Source organism: Rhinolophus sinicus, linkage group LG04 (assembly GCF_036562045.2).
Source record: "Rhinolophus sinicus isolate RSC01 linkage group LG04, ASM3656204v1, whole genome shotgun sequence".
Taxonomy (NCBI): domain Eukaryota; kingdom Metazoa; phylum Chordata; class Mammalia; order Chiroptera; family Rhinolophidae; genus Rhinolophus; species Rhinolophus sinicus.
Window position 1 is genome coordinate 97294880 of NC_133754.1, and position 22512 is coordinate 97317391.

The 22512-nt window shown below is 37.5% G+C and overlaps 1 protein-coding gene across 3 annotated transcripts in view; it reads left to right on the forward strand.

Moving 5' to 3' along the window:
• The first annotated feature begins 2109 nt into the window (after positions 1 to 2109).
• Positions 2110 to 22512, forward strand: part of NUP58 (nucleoporin 58) — a 51841-nt gene continuing 31438 nt past the window's right edge. For all 3 annotated transcript variants that reach the window (XM_019736447.2, XM_019736445.2, XM_019736446.2), the window contains exons 1-9: positions 2110 to 2430; positions 7380 to 7522; positions 10909 to 11058; positions 11708 to 11845; positions 14401 to 14511; positions 16745 to 16769; positions 17935 to 18000; positions 18329 to 18503; positions 21728 to 21807. In XM_019736447.2, coding sequence (XP_019592006.2) covers positions 2324 to 2430; positions 7380 to 7522; positions 10909 to 11058; positions 11708 to 11845; positions 14401 to 14511; positions 16745 to 16769; positions 17935 to 18000; positions 18329 to 18503; positions 21728 to 21807 — 995 coding nt within the window. In that variant the 5' untranslated portion in view covers positions 2110 to 2323. The remainder of the gene's footprint in view (positions 2431 to 7379; positions 7523 to 10908; positions 11059 to 11707; positions 11846 to 14400; positions 14512 to 16744; positions 16770 to 17934; positions 18001 to 18328; positions 18504 to 21727; positions 21808 to 22512) is intronic.

Consider the following 22512-nt stretch of genomic DNA (forward strand, 5'->3'; position numbering starts at 1 on the left):
TGAATCTTTTGAAAATTTAAAGGGATTTTAGACCCCTTCTGAGAATAAATTCAAGATAGAGAGCAACTGGTTATATATAGTCTCTAAAGGATAATCTTCTCTTGTATATTTCATAGGATCAGACCACACATATTACAGATCCCTTTAAATAGACTTCAGATTGCAACTTCCGTTCTGTGTCAGAGCCTTTCAACTGATACTTCTCAAAGGGTTAACCTGATCTGAGCATACCATCAAAGCAAGCCCATTTAGATATTTTAATGCAAACCAAAATTAAAATTATAGTGCTATTGCATTTCAGATCATTCAATTTGATTATGACATTAACAACGTCATTATATAGCCAGTAAATCGGCAAAAGGTGGAATTTCTTACCAGAATTCTCACAATATACAAAAAGCCAGGAGGAAGCAAAGTGGCTTGCCATAGAATTTAGAAATCTGAATAACTTGCTTCATCGTGGAAAGCAGTAATTCACATAGAATTGATACATAGTTCAGGTTCCACAATGTCAAAGAGGAATATTTGGAACATCCTTTACAATAGCATGTCACTCACACTAGGTAAGGAAGGTTAAGCCAAATTCCAGTGCTCCATGGTTTTGCCTGGCTGCACAGGTTTTAGGCATAAATGCATAAATAGGCATGAAAATTATGTTACCATTTTACTGTCTACTTTTCAATTTAATAACCAAGTAATTGGGCTTATACTTTCATTGGAGTTTTATTTAAATAGGACATAAAGATGTGTTTTCTTTTCTTTTTGCTAACGGGACAAACAGAAATCGTCAGAGAAAGGGTCTTTAAGGACCAACCATTTAGAGGCATGTGGTAGATTGTAATACTGTTCATCAAACATTGCAGTTTCCATCTCTGCAGTGCTCCTGTGGCATGTTTTTGGGTTACTGCGGCACAACTCAAACCACTCTGATTTGAATGAATTTTGGAGGGACACAATTAAGCTCATAGCAGGTGGCAATTCCCAAGCTCAACGCAGTACAAAGTGCTACATTAAGGGCAGTTGTGAGATGTGAGGTTAGTAATATTGGTCACGTGGGGGACACTGAGTGCCAAACTAGAACCACTGAGGTTTTTTTTTTGTTGTTGTTGTTTTATCAAAGCAGTGTGGAGGTGAGAATTCTGTTTTAGGAAAGCAAATCTGGTGGTTGCTATGGGATTAATTTTACTGGAAGAAATCGTAGGTAGGAACACCATTTGCAGGAGCAATGTAACAATCCCTGATGGAAAATTAAAGGTCCACATTCCAATGGCAGCATCTCAAATGCACCACCGCCTGGCAGTCTTTCCGGATCCTTCCGCCAGAGGGGATCTTTTCTTTGAACCCGTATTTTTCTTATGTTTGAGGGTTGCTCATAGAACACTTAAATATCACCTTAAGTTGTACTTGTTTCCGTAGTTTTCTTATCCCTTCCACTCTGCAGTTCCTCTAGCAGGTGGCACCGTGGCGTCGGAGCGCCGCAAAATCTGGAGGAAGCGGCCGCGGCGGGCGGGGTCTCACACTCTTACGCTGACACCCTTTGTAGACTTGACTACATTCTTAGACATCCAGGGGCTTGGCCAGTTGTTTGCTCAGCACAGCGAACAGGGCGGCCTACGCCACCCACAAAAGGACGCACTTCTCAACTTTCTCGGTGTCGGGGCATCGGGCTCCGCTCGCCATGGAGCAAGAATGTGATGCTCACGTCGTTGAACGGATGAGTGAATTATTATCGATTGATTTCCTGTCAGGAAGCAGACACAGTCGCCGTCCTTTAAGGGGTGGCAGACACCAAAAGACTAAAATCGCTTCCTTTTCTGTAAGAGGGGCTTGGAATACTCAACAGGATCTTTTCACCTCTGAGATTCTGCGCATCGTTTTTGGCAGTAAGCAACGATATAAGCAACAATTGAGATTCCAAAGCCATAGAGTACAGATTACGTCAGCATAGAGGCTGATTAAAAGCGAAATGGTTCCGTTTGTATAGAAACCTGTGAGCCTACCTCTAAAGTAAGCAGAGCACCAACTCCGCCTTGTCCCAGGGTGCTCTGCGCGACACGTCGACCCCACCCCGCATCCCAGGGTTCCCTGCACGGCGGTCTCGCTTCCGGTGGGCTGCGTGCGCGCGCCCAGCGCCGGAAGGTGCTCTTGAGTGGTTGCTCCGCCCACCCAGGCCTTATCGTCGTTGCTGCTGGGGTTTGAGGTTCCCGCCGGGCAGGTCCGGGCTGGGGGAGAGCGATGCTGTGCGGCCCGCCTCGGCTTTGAGGCGAGAAGAGCGTCCCCAGACTCCTTTCCGCTTGCTGACGGCGCTGAGCCCCGGGCAGTCATGTCGACGGGGTTCTCCTTCGGGACCGGCACGCTGGGCTCCACCACCGTGGCCGCCGGCGGGACCGGCACAGGCGGCGGTTTCTCCTTCGGGACAGGGGCGTCTAGGTAACCGCACTTCCTCTCCTTCCGGGCCCGGGTCCTCCCCGCGAGGCCCTCGCGGGGTGGTCCCGCCTCTCTTCCCTCTGGCTTGGAGAAAAAGAATTGCCTCGCGCCAGCTTCGTAGGCCTCGCCTCTCGCTTCCCGGCTCGGGCCCTACTGACGGCCTGGTTGAGAGGAGCGTGGATGGTCTCTGTGTTGTGAGGTCCCCAGAATCCACGATGGTTCGTACATTGTTACTGCCGAGTGAGATCTGGCTGGGATTTGACATCCGAGTCCTAGCAATTCGTCAGTCTTAGGCACAGAATGAATGTTAAACGAATGAATGAAATTGTAGCTTATTGTGTGGGGTTTTGGAAAAAAACAATTAATAGAAAATTTTAAGGAGGACAAATAAAAGTTTCTCCCTGATAATTCAGATTCCATTGCAGGATATACGGTTTTAGACATTACAGTGCATTAATGATTTTGTAGTTAACGAGGAGGTTTCAAGTCTTTGTGCCTCATGGGACCCTATCTGTCCTTTTTGTTTATTTGTTTTAAATACGTTTTACAGCATTTATTGGTGATAATTTTGGACAGTATGCAAGTTAGTAAAGTGGGGATGTAGTGTTTTAATGACTTACATTGCCTTGATTAAATTGCAAAACGTAGGTAACATTCATCGTTTGTGTGTAATCTGCTGCACCCTAAGTGGGACAAAAATTTGGTTAGCGTAAGTCCAGAAAGAGGCAATTAAAATAATGATCATTTTAGCGATGACAGATTTAAACTTTAGAACTAAATATTTCGAAGATAAAGGTGGAGGAGTTCATTAAATCATAGGGTGAGTTACAAGATGTGAGGCTTGAAGAATGGTTGTAGATTAAAGAGAAAAAAATTCCTTCAGCATTGTCTGCATTTAAAAGGGAGGCGGGAACCACAGACTATACAGTCAAGTCAGAAATCTGGAAGTTTTCCTTAATACCTCCTTTTCTCTCACTCTACACACGTAATCAGCGAGACCTGATAATTAGAATTCTTCATTTTCTATTTGCTTCATTTCCAATGCTACCACCCTGTTGCAAGCTCTTGTCATTTGTGGAACAAATATTTATTGGACATACTCCTATGTCCAATAAATATTTGTTTTAGGTGGTAAGATAAGAGTCCTGCTCTCCTGACACTTACATTCTTATGAAAGTACTTAAGATTCCTGCCAGGTTTTCAGCCTGTGACCTTTCTCTTGTTAAATGAGAACTGCTTCCATCATCTCCTACTTAGATTAGTTCAATGAAATCCCAATTGCTGTCTCAAAAATCTACTTTTATGTGTCTCTTTTTTTACTACATTGTAGCCAGGTTGATATATTTTAAATTCGCATTGCCCCCTTCAATGATTTTTCCACTATCATTGGAATGAAGTAAAAATAAATCTTGCTACGGTCCACAAGACCCAAATAACCTGGACCCTCTTAGGCTGGCTCATCCTGATCAGGCCCATCGTTTCAGTTTGCTCCAATTCAGTGGTCCAGACCCACTGTAAAAAATAACATATTGTCACCCAGTTCAGGAACACAAGTAACAATGTTTCAGAGAAAGATATCTCCTGAGATGCCCTTTGATATTTTCTATTCTGTTGCATTTCATTTTTTAAAAATGCTGTTACAATTTTATACCTTCTGATGGGTCCTGATCTTAGTTTCAAAAACACTGCTTTAGCAATGTGGCTCTTTTCTCAGTTCCTGAGGTGGGCTTGGCCAAATCCCATCACACTTTAGGGCAGGTTCCTCTGCTTGGAATTCCTCTACCACCTCCTTACCCATGTGCCAAGCTAATGCCTACTTTTGGGACTCACTTGTTTACTTCCCCAGAGGCCTTTTCTGACCTCTCAGTGCAGGAGAGCTGTCCATCCTCATAGCACCCTGTACCATAGCACTTACCACAATTGTAATCAGTTCATTATCTTTTTGTTGACTTGTTTATTGTCTGATCCCAGAAATAGAATGTATGCTCCATGAGGGTGGAGACCTTTTCATACTGTTTTTCCAGTAGAATATTGGAGCTGAGTACATACTTGTTGAATGATTGATCAATCTGTTTCACTGGCTGGAAACTTCCAGAGGGCAGGGTGTGAGTTAATTATCATTCCATCTTCAGTGCTTAGTCCCTATGACAGTGCCTGGCCCATAAGAAGGGCTTTAAGAAGTACTTGTTGAATGATAGAGTAAATGAGTTATTTATTGGTAATAAATTAGAAAATTTTACACACATTTTAGAACGGCTTGGATAAATTAATAAAAGGAGAAGCAGTCTAACATCTCTCTGCAATACTGGTTTGGCAGCCTGACTGCCCCTCGTTCCACTTGGTGATTTGGTCTCATTCTGGGGAGGGTTCTCTCCAGGTCTCAGTTCCCACCTTTGCAAAAGGGGAATAATAATATGTTTACCTCAGAGTTGTTGTATGAGATAAAGCATATAAAATATGTAGCATCATGTCTGGCACTTGGTAAGTGCTCAATAAATGTTAGCTATTACGTCATCTCCTAAGTCCACAGTAAGGCAAGCTGGGGAAGTTCAAATAACATTCCTGACCCGCTGGTGTCAACTTGGCTTTTCTACTACACATCCTGTCGAATCATTGGCAAATACTGGCAATAATTGGTCAGGTCTGGGGTCGCTTTTTGTTTTTTTTAAAGTAAGTAAATTTCTCTGCCACATTGACATTTCTCTTTTGTTCTCTGGTAGAGTAAGAAGGTTTCACTTTGATGTATTTCTTTGGTAATGTTTTCAACTTCAGTTATGCAACACTTCATTGTGTCTTCAGGTATCTTGTCAAAAAATTTTAAATGTTTTAATTGTCTAAAAATACACACTTTCACTGCATATCTTTTGTATGTTTATGGATTAGCAGTAAAAATGGGATTTGTTTGGGAGGAAGGAGAGCATATTTCCTTAATTTGATGTCATCAAAATTTACCAATAATATTTCTTAAAATACCTTTCAAATTGAGTTTAAGTGTTTAAAGATCTGCGCTTTGTCAGTGAGACCTTGTAGCCCTGCTCTGACAGCCCTCTCCCTGTACTTCATGCAACAGGGCACACACACGTGTTCCTAGGTATCATGTGGGGACGGAGTCCCACAGAGCAGTTTCCAGGCTCTCGGCCTCACGTGGAAAGGTGCTGGCTCGGATGATAGATGACCATCAGCTGTGGCTGGTTGGCCGTCAGCTGTAACTGGTTAGCCATTAGCCAGTGATATAACTGCCGTGGCTGAGCTAGCAAGCGCTGATTGCAGTTAGCAAGGGGTTGGTTGGCAGAGAAGCGGATGGCGGATTGCAGCTAGTAAGCGTGGTCAGCAAGCAGATTGCAGGTAACATGGGGTTGTTTGGTTGGCAGAGCGGACGGCAGGTTGCGGATCGTGTGGCTTCTGCCTCCTGTGTCTCCAACCCAGCCGCCAGTGAGAGTATAATGGTATGACTCCCCTACCTATGGCTTCATTGTTCCTTTTTGGCCTCACCATGTCCTGCGTTCTTGTGCGGGGAGTGAGACCAGAGTCCCTGCATGACATATCATTTTTAAAATTAGTGGTAAACTAAGACACAATTACGGTATGCCCTCTTTTTCCTACTCAGTGTGTGCTGACGATTGATTTCAAGTTCTACCTCACTGATTTTTGTGGCATAATACCACAAAATTATGTAATGTGTATCTAATGTGTTTAGTACCTAATGTGTTTAGTTGAACTTGTAAGTGTTCCTAATGATAATAGTAACAACATGTATGGAGTGAAGTTAATTCACTCTGTGTAACCTCTTAATCTTTACAAAAAAATCCTGTTAAGTGGGTACTGTTATTAAGTAATGTCACACAGGTATCAGCACATGGGAACTGGTACTGGAATCCAGACACAGCACTACTGCCTTCCCCTTCAATCGAGATACCCCAGGCTTTTAAACATTTTAAAAACTGACATTGGGTTTTCTCATGGTGATTATATGTGTATGGAAGGGCAGGGAGAGAAGTAATGAAGATACATATATAGGATGAGTGGGATTTCCCATTATGTTACACATGTCACATCTCTTAACACTCACATAATTTTTGAATTGTCAAGTTGTCATGGTTTCCCCCCTATTTCCATAAACCTCCCACCTGTCTATAGCAAGTTGGAGCCTCTGTGTCTTGATAAGAATAGTTGAAAAGTTGTGAACTTTGTTCACATCACTTGTTATTATCAGTTGCTCTTTTTAAGGTTTGAAAAACTCTGAAGAGGATTTCTGCTGATGAACACATACGCTTGATAATAGCGCGTAATTTTGCTTTGCATTTTACTCTTGCCAGGATATGCTTGTTCTTATCCGTCTCCCTCCCCTCAGTCCTTACTGCTTTTTCTGTGGCAGAAAAACCTAACCCCACCCCCACCCCACGCATGAGGTAATGTAGCGTAGGAGAGGTGGTGACGACAATTTAGAATACCTTTTCTATTTCTGGGTATGTCATACTTTCTTTATATTAGTACGGTAGTTAGGGAAGAAGAACAGATGGATTTAGTAATGTGAACTGCACATGAGTTCAAAAGGAAAATGATCCGCATTCCAGGATTTCCTTATGGCTGTTTTAAAATATGCTCGCTTTCAAAAATAAAACGGGTGAAAGTGGAATATGTGTGGTCCTGTCTGTGATTACTTGGGATCTGAAATCCTGATTGCTCTAGATTATGCTTTTCTTGAAGGTTGTTAATGTATTTTTAAAGACTAATTTTATATGTGAATTTATTTTTGAAGAGAACTGAAAAATACTTAAATTTGGTTCAAATTGTTAATTCCGTTTGTATCCTATGGAGATGTATAGGATGCGTTAAATGAAAGAAAATAATTAACCTTGAAGACTTAATTTTCATTTTTCTTACGTAAATATTGGCTCTAGTAGACTTTATTTTGTGTTTGTCTTTTTTTGTTTGTTTTTTTTATAAACAAGCACCCCTTCTGTGGGGCTCAGTTTTGGAACTCTCGGAAGCACCACGACTCCAGTCACTACATCTGCTTCTTCAGGTGGTTTCGGAACCGGACTCTTCGGATCTAAAGCTGCCACTGGGTTCACTCTAGGAGGAACAAGTACAGGTAAGGAGGATTGCTACATTGGCAGGGAGTAGATTTGGGATTTTATCCCTTTTCAGGTTCTGTACTGTGTCTCCTCCCTCTACACGGATCATCATTGAAGGTGGACCTAAAAAATGGTAGATACTAAGGTGAAAAGAAATACAGGGATGTGGAACGAAGGGCCAGTGACAGGCCCGGTCATCAGCGGTGATCTACTTTAGTGTGAGGGAACACACACACACCACACTTACGGAATTAAAGAAGATATAGAGAAGTTATAGCTCTTTAAACATAATGAATTAAATAATTTAAGTGTTTACATTAGATTGTATAATGCAGTGTTTTACCTTAGTGAAGATTGTTAAATCAAGTTTGCCATTTTGGTATTTGACATTAATTTAGTATACATAGGACAGTCAGCATCCTGTTTTGCTGTAGCAATTTACATTCCTAAGACATGTTTTAAATTGTTGTATTATTGAAACCATTGTTTCACTGGGAAAAGGGCAAGAGGTAAGGGTAGACATTTTAATAAAAAGTTTTTTTTTAAATACAGGTTTTTTGCTATAAGCTAAAACTATGTTTCACTGGAGTTGCTTCCTTATTTATCCTTTATTCTCTACCTTAGAGCCTCTTGGTCTCTGTTACCACCTTTTGCAATGACCTTCTAGCTTTGATTGTAACGCTTTTCACAGCCACGCATAGAAAATGAAAGAAGTTCAGGAGTAAATCTGAGCCCAGCCAGAGAACTTCTTGAGACAGCTCTGTGTGCCGGTGTCTTGCCTGGAGTAGCTTTTTTTCCTCCTACCCTAATTTTGTTATAAGCAATAGTTTGCATTTTATAAGCCTTACTCCCCAATTAATCTAATTATGTACAGCTTGCAATATGGAAACCAGTGCTATAGGAAGAATGCTTATATTAGTGGTATGATGCAAGAAAAAATTGTGATACCTATTGGTCTTATTAGCAGTGTTCTCACTCCCTGAGGGTGATTCCAAGTTTTACCCTTATGACAAACATAAAAAATGTCATATTCCATTAAATTTTATTTCTCTTTTGTCCCCAGGAGTAGCAATAGCTATATCTACAGGGTTAACGCTGGGTAAGAATTTCTGAGGAAAGAACCCAAATCTGGTTTTCTACTCTTTCGTAATATCTTGCAGAGCTGGAGTATAGAAGGAAGCATGTAAGGAACTGAATAAAGATCAGAGATGCTGACTTATTAAAGAACTTTTCAGCATTTGAGTATTTTTTTTTTTAAAAATCAGTTAACTATATAGTCCCTTTTTAATTAAAAAAAAATACAGAAATAGTTTTTCTGTGGAAATTTATTTCACAGTACATTTTTCAGTCATTCAGGTCCTTCTAGTGGAAACAGCACCCAACTGTAGGCCAGAAGTCTTGGAATTAAGCCCCGGTTGTACCTCTAAATAGTTGTGAGGCCTTAGTCATATCTGGCAGCTGTTAGTTATTTATAAAATGAGGGTATTGGACTATAACAAGTTTTGAGATTTCCTTCCATCTCAGCAGCTTCATAGTTTTCTATAGTGATATGCCGAAGGGAATGTGAATAATTAGGGTGATAGCCTGCCTTGAATCTGGATGGCAGTAAATACTGTGAAAGGAAATGAAAGAATGAAAGGGCATCGAGGAAAATCAATTACAATTAAATTAATTTAAAATTAAAGATTGGTGGATTGTCTTCACTTGGATGATACTTACCTGTTATCAACAGAAAACACATCTGTTTACCACCAGAGTTTTGCAGAATTGGCTACAGGGCAAGCATTTGGATCCTCTTAATTTCTGAGATTGTAGAACTCATACATGATTTCAAAGCACTGTATTCTGGCAGGAATTTCCAGTTTTGATTAAGGCAATCCAGAAGCATACTTTTGGCTTCTTTTTGCTTAGTGATTACAGGAGAAGCCAAAGTGCAGGTCATTCATACTTCTTTTACATTTTTGCTCAGCTACTACTTCTTAACTGGCCTTGGGTGTACATAATGCCTTGAACATTGAGTATGACCTGTTGATTTGATGGTGGTGCTGCTGGTGGGGATGTTGCCAATATCAGGAACTGCTGAGTGCGTGGGCAAGACACTCAGTCTGTTGTGAGGTGAAGGGAACAGGTGGGTGTATTCACGTGTTCTCGTGTAATCGGATACATGCTCTAAAACGTGTATGAAAGGCACCAAGGAAGAAGAGAGTTGGAGTTCATTTTGGGGGCAGGAAACATTATTCTAGACGGAGGAGTGGAAAGTGCAACGACCCAGTCATAAGAGGATCCAGGAAAATAGGAAAAATACTGCATTCCTGGAGTTTAGGATTCACAGGTAGGAATGGTAGGGAGAAGATTTGAGGAGCAGTTGGGACCAGATAAGCAAGGTGGTTGTGTGCCGACTGTTTAGATTCTATTTTAGAGACAGTGTAGAGCTAATAGGAACCTTAAGTTGGGGAATCACCAAGATATTTTGTTCTCTCTCTCTCTCTCGCTCTCTCTCTCTCTCTCTCTCTCAAGTAACTGAGATAATTCCAAGAATAGATTAGAGGTTGGAGGAGACTGACAACAGAGAAACAAATTAAGAAGTGACTGTAATAGTTCTTGAGAGATGGCCTAAACTAAGGTTTTGAGGATGCCTGTATCCCTGGGCTATGTCTGAAGGAGAACTGGCAGGATTTGTGACCAGTAGAATGCAGGGGACAGAAGGTGTGTCAAGGAGGATTGGGGTTTCTGGCTTGGGCAATTGAATTGACCACGGTGAGGGGTTTAGGAAAGTTTTTTTATAGGGAGAAAGGTAGGGGACATCCAGGTAGAGACAGCCAATTCAGACTCAGATGTAGATTTTGACCCATGTGCCTATAGTTGACATTCTGAAAGGAGGTGAGATCTTTCCGGAAGTAAGGGAGCAGGAAGGGAACCATACGAGGTATCATTTAAGAAGTGAACACAGGAAGGAGATCTATAAAAGTGGACTGAGTGGAGTGGCACAGTGAAGAGCTGGAAGAGAGCTGGGAGATGACGGAAACAGAAGCCAGAAGGAAGAGGGGAATTTGAGCAGCAAAAATAGTTTAAATAGTCTGGGAGAAGAGGGACTATTGTTGTGCCGAGTGTAAAGGAAAGGAAGGATAAATGCTGTTTTAGGTCAATCTCGTGGTACAACTGAAGATGGATTTCAGTATCACCACATTGATTGAATTTTCTTTTGCTTTTTTTAATTCAAAGGGCCATCTTTTCAATATTCACTTTAATTTGGTCCCAACATTTATATTTTTCTCTCTTGTTCATACACAAGTACTTCCTTATTCTAGCTAGAAGAAGTAGAATCACAGACTTTTAGGGATCCTGAGTAATGGTGTAATACGTACACAGTTATGGTAAAATGTTTCGTTTTTTACCCCCACAGGAACGCCAGCCACTACATCTGCTTCTACGACAGGCTTCAGTTTAGGCTTCAGTAAGCCTGCAGCGTCTGCCACCCCATTTACTCTGCCTGTTACTTCTACCTCAGCCAGTGGTCTTACTCTTTCGTCTGCTCTGACATCAACCCCAGCAGGTGAGGTGGAATGAGAGAAAGTCGCATGTTATGGTTCAGTTTTAATTTTATTTGGTTAGTGAACATGGGTATCCACCTTTATTAAAGATAACTTCAGTTTGGGAAACTTTATTTCAATCATTCAGCAACTTTGCCCTAAATTACTGATTGTGAAAAAGATCAGGATTGGGCATTAAAGAAGCAGAGGCCATCTTGGAAGTTGGTCTTTACAGAGCAAAGCAGGGGAGAGGGTGAAAGAGGTTTAATGTAAAACTGTTAATATCTACTTTGTTTTCAAAGAGCATTTTGGTGACAGGGAAGGATAAGGACTTTGCACAAACCTTGCCTGGCTTAGATTCATTCAAATTTGAAGGTGGAGTTGGTGGCCTGGGCTGAAAACTCTATTACTGTCTAAAATCAGGTACCTGATACCATTCTGTAATTATATTATCCAAAGCCCTTTTCTCTGTCACTGGTTCTTGCTTTGAAGGTACTATTTCTCTTTATTCTTAAGTATATATAATTTTATCTTTATTGAGTAGTTTTTCCCAAGATCCAGTCTTACCATGGACATCTGTTTTGTTTTGTTTTTAAAGAAAGTGTTTGTGTTTTCTGTGGTGTTCTTAGAAGTGTGTTTCCTTTTGAAGGCTTACAGTCTCTCTTTTTAAAGCATCCACAGGGTTCACCCTAAATAATTTGGGTGGAACGACAGCCACAACTACGACTGCATCAACAGGCCTTTCCTTAGGGGGAGCCCTAGCTGGTTTGGGAAGTTCACTTTTCCAGAGTGCAAACACAGCAGCATCAGGTAAATGATGGCATTTACTCTCCAAAAATAGTAAATACTTATGTTTAAATTTGCTTTATTTTGGCATTTTGAGCAGATCACTTTGTCTTGTTAACCTGTGTGTTTTCCTTTTAGTATGAAAACTGAATTAATGTTTTTCATGCATAATTGGATCTCTTAGCCATATTTTAGAAATAAATTTTCCTGTTTCTCAATATTGACTGACTAGAAAAACAAAGAGGGACCTGTTTAAAGAGTCAGTAAGGTTTCTAGAGAAACCTGTCTTTTTAATAAAAAAGTTGAATGGTCTTAGATCATTTTGTGTCTCCATTCATTGTAGGACACCTTGACCTTTTAAGCCCCGGTTCTAGGAATGGCTTTCCATTGTAGACATCAGGAGAGGTAGTAGCATGCTCTGAAGATAAAATTTTAAAATACAAATATTAAATAACTAATACAGTCAGGCAAAATACTGAAGTATAAGTTCACCTGGCAGAGAACACTGAATACTTTATATCTCAGATTGATTTCTCATTTCAGGCTTACTTTGAAATTAACCTCATGTTAAGGATTCGGCAGATGTTTTGAACACTGGCTATAGCTAATGCCATATAAGAAAACCAGGGGGGCCTTGTGCAAGTGAGAAAAGCTTTTCTCTTCTTTGAAGAAATTGTGTAATTATCTCACATAATAACGTATCAGCAAGAATTTCTGTTTAACTATTTACAGATTAGGAAAAGTTGGTACATGTTGAAATCACAGAATTTCCAATAATACTCAGGTTAATTTAACACATTTTTTGCGGGAAACGAGTAAACTTGTCATATCGCCTCTAGTTGGAACCGGCAAAAATTTTGCAAAGTAAATAAATAGAGACCTCTTTTTAAACTAAAACACTGAAAGTTTCATAGAAAAATATCAAATAGATCGAAAGATATGAATATTTTACGGAAAGTCTAATTTTGGCGAGAAAATGTCAAAACGCCCCGCGTTACGATGCGATTTGGCGGGAAAATGCCCGCTTACAATTAATTTATAATGACTATTTAATTTCAGAAGTTTCACTGAGCACCTGATATGTACGTAATGCATCCCTTGGTTGTGCGATAGTCATGACGGACTATGACATGATGTTTGCTGTTAAAGCTGTCACTCTATGGTGCCCTCTATTCAGATACTACATTTAATGGAGAAATTCCAAGTCAGTACAAAGGGAGAAAAGGAGTTGGTCAGGACAACGTATAGAAATTTGTAGTGTTCAAATTTGTATTGATATTTCAAATACTTACCTTTGTCATTATTGTCTAACTTTATAGGTATTGAAAATATTTTCTAATAACCAAGTCAGCAGATGCCTATAACATACATTTCTTTGCAGGTTAAATATTTAAACATCTCTCCCAAAGAGTCCTATGAGAGCTAAACACAAACATTATAGAAAGGGGAGGTAAAGCGTTGTTTTTGTGTCTCGTTATTGAGTTTTTACATCTGTTCTGATTTTTCTTAGCTCTTGACATAATATTCAATGCTTAATTTTATCTGTGTTAACTTAAAGGTGCCATTGATTTTACAAAAATTAGTAACGTTTATTTAGCTATATTTTTTCATAGATTGCCAGGATTTAAATCCAGTTTTCAGTTATCCCATGCTCTGATCAGGACATACTACTGTTTTCTCTGTTTTTAAAGTAAATAGCATCTTGTCTAAGAACCACAGTAGTCTCAGCTTGGGACTGTATGGACTTAGATGATTTCACAATACAAGCTTTTTGAAATTCTGCTGTTTGATTCAAAAGTATATATTAATGACTTAAGATTAGCTATATTTAGGCCCTTTAATTCCTTTTATCAGTGAGGTAGGCTTTATGTAAATGAAATGTACTTTTTTTGAATTTTATGAAAAGAACTTGGGAGTATGACATTTTGATGTTTGAACTGTAGGACTTCTAATTATCAGTTCTTTAAATTTTATTCATAGTGAAACTATTTGCTTTACATTATACTAAAATCTTATAAATTCATGCTAGATATTTATCTATTTATTTTTCCCCACCTTTAATGAGGTATCATTGACAAATAAAATTGTAAGATATTTAAAGTATGCATGATTTGATATATATATATATATATATATATATATATACAATGTGAAAGGATTCTCTATTGAGTTAATGAATACGTCCAATACTAGATTATATTAAAAGTATGTAATTCCAAACAATGATTGGAAAATATGATATATTCACCTGAAAATATATAAACTAAAACTGGTTTTGTAGAGAGGAATTAAAAACAACTGAAAAATTGAGTGTCCACATATGTCAAATTAACAGGTACACTCTGAGCCTTTTAATAAAGAAAAATCCCATCATCCAAACTACATGCACCACTGACTTCAGGGAAGCCTGTTAGTCTTTGTCCAGAGCATGCTCTACACTTGTTTTGTGTTATTTGCCTAAATCAAATAGGAAGAAAATCTGGGATCTGGCTTAAGAGCATTTGAGTGCTTTGGTCAGGAGGAGAAATGGTTATAAAGACTTCCGTGAACTTTGTAAATGATGTTTGGCTTATTTGCAGGACTTGGACAGAATGCTCTAGGCTTGACTTTGGGAACCACAGCAGCGACTTCAACTGCAGGCAATGAAGGCCTTGGTGGCATAGATTTTAGCAGCTCATCAGATAAAAAAAGTAAGGAACGTTATTGTCATTTTATGTTTTAACAGTCCTGTTGAGGGGATTTAAATTCCTATGTCTGGAAGACAGTTAACTATAAATTCCTTTACTTTTAAGTATTTTGCATAATATTTAAAACATTTTGTGTGTTGTGCACTTAAGATTTTGTTTTTGTAGAAAACAGATTTGTATGTGCCTGTGTCTTAACGTAGCTATCTTAATGTGTGTATTGTATATTTTTTTATTTGGGATCATGATGTATTGTTTTGAAACCTGTTATTTCTCATGTATCACAAGTGTTTGTAAATGTGTGTAATTCTTCCAAAATACTTTAATGCTGCTTAATATCAATTTTATGAATGGATATATGATAATTTAGTGTTTATTTCTAGTTCTTTTATTCTGGGAAGTATCAATATTGGGCATCTTCATAGGGAGAGCCAACGTATTGTAGTTTAAAGAGTGTCAACTCTGGAGCTAAATTGCCTGGGTTTTATATACGCATGGTTGTGTGCATGGTAACTTTTGTAAAATGTGATAAAAATGGAATATCAAACAAATAACAAAATAATACAGTAGTTAGTAAAAAAGTTGAACTATTTGGAACAAAAATTAAATCCCTACTTTATATTATTGCCTCACAAATCTAAGACACTGTCTATAGAACATGGCTGCCAGTTTCAGAAATGTTAAACTTGAAAGGGAAAAAAACAACAACCTTAGAATCAATGAAATAGAAAATATGGAAAAATAAATTACAGTTGGATTAAAAAGGTAAACAAAAAGAAACATGTACAAAGGTAAAAGATAAATGACAAATTGAAAGGAAAATACTTGGTTCCTAAATGATTATTGTTTTACATTTTAACATTTCTGAAATCGAGATGTGTCTTAGAATCTAATTTTAGAAACAGACATGAAATATGATATATGTGACACAAAGAATTAGTACATGCTGAAATAGCTTTTAGAAGTCAAGAAAAATACCTCAAAAATGTGCAAATAGCAAGAATAGGGAGTTCACAAATGGAGAAAAGCACTTGAATAATTAACATTTGAAATAAATGTTTTACTTCATTTAGTACTGTCAGGAACATGAATTAAGATTATAAGGAAGTGGCATTTTTTTTACTTACATACTGCCAATGATTTATTTTTTTACAAGTGTTCATTGTTGAGGGTGTGATGGAATGGGAACTCTTAGTCCTAGTAGACGGGAAGGTACATTGGGACAATTGTCTTTTGGGATCAATTTGGTGTGATATGTCACAGGCTTCCCTGGCGTACTCTTTGACCTGTTAATTCTTGGAATACAAATAAAGTAATACACAAGTATTTGTAGATAAATACATTCATTGTAGCAGCGTTATTTCTATAGTAAATGATAATAACCTAAGAAAAGGGTTGGGCATAAAGTTATGATACAGCTGCACCATCTATGTACTCTATGGTCATTTAAAGTCATTTTAATTGACATGGAAAGTATTCAGAGCATGCTGAGAAAATAAAGTATAACATGGTAATCCTGATTGCTTTTAAAAATGTATGTGTAAGTGCAGAAAAAGGCTGGAAGGAACCATTGAGGCTCTCTGGTGGGATGAAATTTTCTGTGTCTCTGCATTTTCTATGCTTTCTTAAATAAGCAGCTATTATTTTTATAGCCAGAAATAAATTTTGGAAAAGCAGCAAGTGAGTCACTGCATCATTTAGCTGAAGGAGCATTTTTACATTTCTACTTTTAGATGTATGTATACTATTAATGATAACAGTCAGACAGGTGTTATTATAGAGAGCTGTTGATATATCTGCAGACATTAAAAACTTCTCATTTTTAAAAAGATTTGCTGGTTTTGTAAAATATTTACAGACGTTCAGGTAATCTGACATATTTTAGTGTTCCATAGTGATTGTGCCTTAAATTAAAAAGTATCAAGTCAAGCTCTTAGAAGTGAAACTGCTAGGCAGGAATATTTTTCGTGGAAGATAGTTGAAACCAGGAAGATTCTTGCCCTTGAAAAAAATTGATGCAAATCAGCCACATAACTGTGTTTACTGGTACATAAATGTGTCTCTATAACACACTATGTTTGGACTTTCTGACAAGCCCTGACATTGTACACTGTTTAAGAGGCAGTCGAAGAAGTGCTTAACGATTTCTGTTTATATCTTAGTTTTCATTCACTTAAAACTTGTATTTGCAATATATCGAATTACCTATTTTTTACACATAGCTTCTTGAATTTTCTAGGTGATAAAACAGGAACAAGACCAGAGTAAGTTTACAATTTAACTTTTAAAATGTTTTAATTAAAGAGTTTTATTTATTACATTGTAGGCAAATGGTATGGTTGGAAGTAAATGAAACCATATAGGCATTTAGAAAAAAGTTTAACTAGTTTTTGTCGAAAATAAAATAATAAACATATGTTCTAGAAAGATTGTTAAAAAAATGTGTAACCAGTTCTTTCTAGGAAGTGGTTGGCTTTTCCCAAATAATGAAAATAAATATAAATGTATGTGTGTATTTGTTTAAGTAGTTAAATATTGAATAACTCATGGCACTTTACTCTTGGAGCATCTTTTATATATATAGATGAAAATATATGTGTGAGTGTGTATTTTTATTTCATATATGTGTTACTATACCAGTACTATTTATTTCCTGATTATGAAGAGGAATGATAGCCTCTGTATACATCATACACGTGTTTGAAAATCATTATTTCTATATTTCTCACCTAATTTGTATTATTTTAAAGAAAGCATTTGTAAATAAGTAATTAAGTTGACTCCTCCCAAACATCTTGTGTATATTTTAGCCCTATTACATTAGTGAGGAAGCTTAGAGAGACTGATACTTGCCTAGGGTTATATCCAGGAAGTAGCAGCAAACCTGTGACTGAAATTAACTCATGAATCCATTACAGTATGTCAAATTTCACTTATTCCTGTCTTCATTATATATTTAGGATTCTCTAAAGCTATTACTAGGTCTTATTTTGTTGAAGGAAAAATTGAAAAGTTATAAAATAATAAATACTGTGTGCGTCTTGTACAAAGTTTTGTAGACTTTCTTTAATGCATGCTTTAATATTTTTTAACTGAATAAAATGCCAATCATAGAATTTTTGAACCAGGAGAAGTTAGTTGAATATCTCATGCAATCTATAGTATTTTCTGATTTTTTTCTTAAACAATTAGTCACACGCGCTTACATAGATGCCAGTGTTCTTAGAAAAGAAATCTCCATGTCAGATGAATTGTTAAAGTAATTTTATAGGTCAGGAAGTTTATTGTTCTTTATAAAGAACTTTGAAATCATCCAAGAAATCTGTAAGTGGGGCATACTTGCTTTATTTTCTTGTATCTTAACACACGCTCTAGTAAAACTCAACTGTCAGCTTTTTATAATCTCAATGGTTTTAATATTTTTCTTAGGGATAGTAAAGCACTGAAGGATGAAAATCTACCTTCTGTCATCTGCCAGGATGTTGAAAATCTCCAGTAAGTGTGTCAAATATGATTAGATAAATCATACTTGAAGAATGCTAGAGAGTATAATTTAGGGGGAACAAATCCTCTTCCTTCTAAACATTTTACCTTGGTTAAAATTTTAATGCTTTTAGAAATGAGAGTGAAAGCAGAACAACAGGAATTAAAATTCTGTAACTGCCATTTTGTGAAACAGCACGTGAACTGTAGGTAAATTTTTATTTTTTGCTTCTTAAAACACTTAAAGACTCCGACCAGCCTGTTGTAAATGTACTTTTTCCCTGTAGGGAGCCAAAGGTATGTTTTTTTTTTTTAAACTCAGTTCTGTTTTAATTTTAAGGAAATTTGTGAAGGAACAGAAACAGGTCCAAGAAGAGATTAGTAGAATGTCTTCGAAAGCAATGCTTAAAGTACAAGAAGATATTAAAGCTCTGAAGCAGCTTCTGTCATTGGCTGCCAGTGGATTACAGAGAAACACTCTCAATATTGACAAATTGAAAATAGAAACTGCTCAGGTAAACTAATGTAAAGTCATTTTATCCTAGGGGTTGTTTGTTTCAAATGGAAATAGGTCTTTTTTTAAATTATAAAGTTTAATATGGACATACTGTAAGAAAACCATATGGTTCACATATTTTTAAATTGCTATAATAATATTTACTAGTTTTTATTGAGTGCCTACTGTGGATGAGTCAGTATCCTAAAATTTATATGTATTTACCTTAAGATGGGATTTTCTTGACTGCCCTGTGAGGTAGGTACTATTATCTTCATTATATAAATAAGAAAACAGGCAGAGTGCTTTGTTACTAAGTGGGAGAACTTGGATTCAGACCCTGGTAATCTAACCCGAGCTTATGTTGCTAATTGCTTTGTTCCGTAAGAGTGCTTATGGCATAATGGTTATGTGATAGGAGAACAGATAGAAAAAAATGTATTTTTAATCTGTCAGTTATTAAATAAAAATTATACCCTTTAGGTCTTAAATCTGATGAGCTGCTGGTCTCAGGTCTTAGTAAAGATGGTATTGAGGCGAGTATCTTCTGGTACTCCTTTCTGCTTGTTTTTTATCCCGATGGTCTAATATATAATACATATGAAATCTATAATATCTAGTTCTTTCTAATGTGGGCTTATCTGAGGTCTATGCTTTTCATAGATGAAGTGATAATATTTTAAGTAAAAATTTTAAAGGTGCTTATGTGTCTTTAATTGAAATATAGTTGACATGTAACATTAGTTATAGGTGTACAACATAATGATCAGTATTTATATATATTGTGAAATGATCACCACAGTAAGGCTAGTTAACATCCATCATCACACATAGTTACAAATTTAATTTTTCCCCTTGGGATGAGAACTTTGAAGATCTACTCTCTTAGCACCTTTCATATATACAGTATAGTATTATTAACTATCGTCACTATGCTGTACATTACATCCCCAAGACTTACTTGTTTTATAACTGGAAGTTTGTACCTGCATAGGTGTTTTGAAGTCAACTATTGGAAAATACTTTGTGATGTTTTTAATAAAAATGTGTTACTAAGATAGCTATTCTAAAGTATGACGTTTAAAGGGAATTTAGACTTTATTTTTCTGCTTTCAGATTTCCTAGTCATTTACGAATTCTTTGGTTAAATAAAAATTAAGTATTCCCCCATGTTTCCTTGCCACTTATTCTTTTATATGTTATCAGATATGTTTTTTCTAGGAGGAAGAAAATCTTAGTAATGCTTTTAGACTGGAGAATGTTTAGATTCTCATCAAATATTACATGAAATGATAAATTTCATATGTGAAATATGAAATTATATGGAAAAATTCATTAGCAAAATAATAAGTTAAACTCAAGAAAAAGAAATGAATGCTGTAATAGGATCCATTGTCACTCTAACAATGTGATTCTATTCACAAATATTTGTGGAATACTTGTTACATACCAGGCTTGTTAAGACCAGTCTTCTAGAGATAAAAACACAACTCCAAAGTCGAGTAGGGTAAATGAAATAATAAAAGATTGGGTGAAACATAAAGGTAGCAAATGAAGTAGAGGATGAGTCAAAGAAAGTTTCCTTAGGCAAAAAGAAATTCTGAGTTGAGGTTAGAAAATTTAATAGGAGATATCAAAGAAATTCTTATTTCTAATGTACAGGAATTAGTGCAGTCTGGTGCATTACCATTGGAAAAAAACGTGTTCTGACTCCATTAGTGAAGTAGTTATCAAGCTTATTTAAACCAAAACCTTTTATTCAGAAAGAAAGCCTTTCTGGGAAATATAAGCAATTAGTAGAACTTAAGGAAGCAAAATCATTTATAGACATCATTTTTGGTACATAACTCAAGAGTTTAAATAAGTAGGGTGATTAAAGCTCTTTTTGGGGTGGGGTGGGTGTCAGATGGTTTGTTGAAGTCATTGCCAGTCCATGCATTCAGGATGTGTTTTTAAGGATCTCTTATGTGAAGAGCATTTGAACAGGCATTTGGGATCAAAACACAATAGTCTAGAGAGAGTGAGTTAAGTCAGTCAGGTAATATGTTCAGTACAAGGTGTGATAGAGGCACAGAGGGCTCATGTGGGCACTTTTATCGTCTGTCCAAAGTAGGATATCTTTGTATTGGGTCTTGAAACACACTTAGGTGTTGTCCACCAGGCTGGGAGGAAGGATAACAGGCAAAGGCATGGAGGGAGGAAAAGGGTATGTTTGAGTATCCAGAAACAGTTTACTATTAGCGGAGCACTGAGTAAGAGTCCCGCCTGGCAAGGGTCAGTAGGCAGGGGTCCAAGTCTGAATGGTCCCGACCACCCTAGGGCATTTGTACTGGGGTCTGAAAGGATGGAAACCTGAGCTGAAGAATGAAAAGCAGATGAAGAGAACAGTTAGAGACTTGGAGACTTAACAGCTTGGTAGTAAAATGAGGGCTAGAGTTTGCTACAGGGAATATGAAGTTAAGGTAAGATACCTTTTCTTTGTTTGTTTTAAATAAGGGAAACTTAAATAGAAGTTAAAAAAGCCATGAAATAATAGGAATGTGAAGTGTAATGGATTAAAACCGAACATCAGTCTGGAAAGACTGTTGACTAGGACATAGAAATGGCATTGGGGAACAGCTGTAGGTCATTTAAAAATAGTTAAGTGTGTAAGCTTTAACAAAGTTGGGCTGTTTAGGTTCAATTCTCAGGTCTTCGAGCTCCATGGTTTTAGGCAAATTACTAATGTCTCTGACTCCATTTCTTCCTCTGTAAAAAGGGAAACATTACTACATTTTAGGGTTATTGTTGAGGATGAACCATGATAATAAAAGTAAAGCCTTGGACATAGTGCTTGGTCCACAGTAAGTACCTAGAGTGTTAACTGCTGCCACCGTCAGTCTCAACATTAATCCTACCTTGCTTTTTAAAATAGTGTTTTTACATTTATATTAAAGGTTTTTAAATAGTAGGACAGTCTTTCACTGTGGATGAAGTAACTTCGTGAGTCCTACAGAAATCCAGAGTTTCTGAAAATAGATCAGCAGCTCATTATATATTTGTCATAGTTTGCTAAAAGTGTAGTTTGTCTTGGGAGAGAGGTTTTAGCAACTTGTAAAGCAGCTTCATCCATGCCATGTTCTCAGAGTGCGAACCTCCACAAACGGTGTCATTTGAAGTTTCAAACCAGAGATAGTTGGTATTTTTAGCCTAACTTTTAATTGGCCCTTTTTTGTTTTGTTTTTTTAACCTCTGATACATTAGGAGTTAAAGAATGCTGAAATAGCGTTAAGAACCCAGAAAACACCACCTGGATTCCAACATGAAAATACAGCTCCGGCTGAGTAAGTTGCTGGAAGTCTTTCAACAAATGTTTTTGTCGTGCGGGGGACCCTGCTTGCTGCACCATTTGTAGTGCGAGGCGGCCTGCGGGGTCTCTAGTCCCGCTCCCCACATAAGAACGCAGGATATGGTGAGGTCAAAAAGGAACACCCACGGAGCCATAGGTAGGGGAGTCATACCACTATAGTCTCACTGGAGGCTGGAGTCACACGACCCGCAACCTGCTGTCCGCTTCTCTGTCTGCCAACCAACCAACTGACTCACTGACTAACCAGCGCAGCTGCAGCAGTTCTATCAGTGGCTAGTTGGCTACCTGGTTACAGCTGATGGCCAACTAGGCAGAGCTGACGGCCATCTACTACCCCGAGCCAGCACCTTTCCACGTGAGGCCATGAGCCTAGAAACTGCTCTCTGGGACTCTGTCCCTACAGTTTCTCTCTTTAAAAAAGCAGAACAGTCAGGACAATATACAGGCTAAACATTTTTAGTTTACAGGTAGCAAGCCTGGGTTAATAAGCACTTTACGTGGATTTTTAAATTTAATTCTGATAACCCTAAAGGGGGAGTTCATTATCCCAATTTAATTGAAGGATAAGTGAAGACTAAGCTTTGTGCTTTTAACCACTCTTACGCTGTTATACTTCATTTGCATGTTACCTACGGGGTCTATTCCAGTTTTTTTTAGTAGAAATTTATTTTTTACCCAT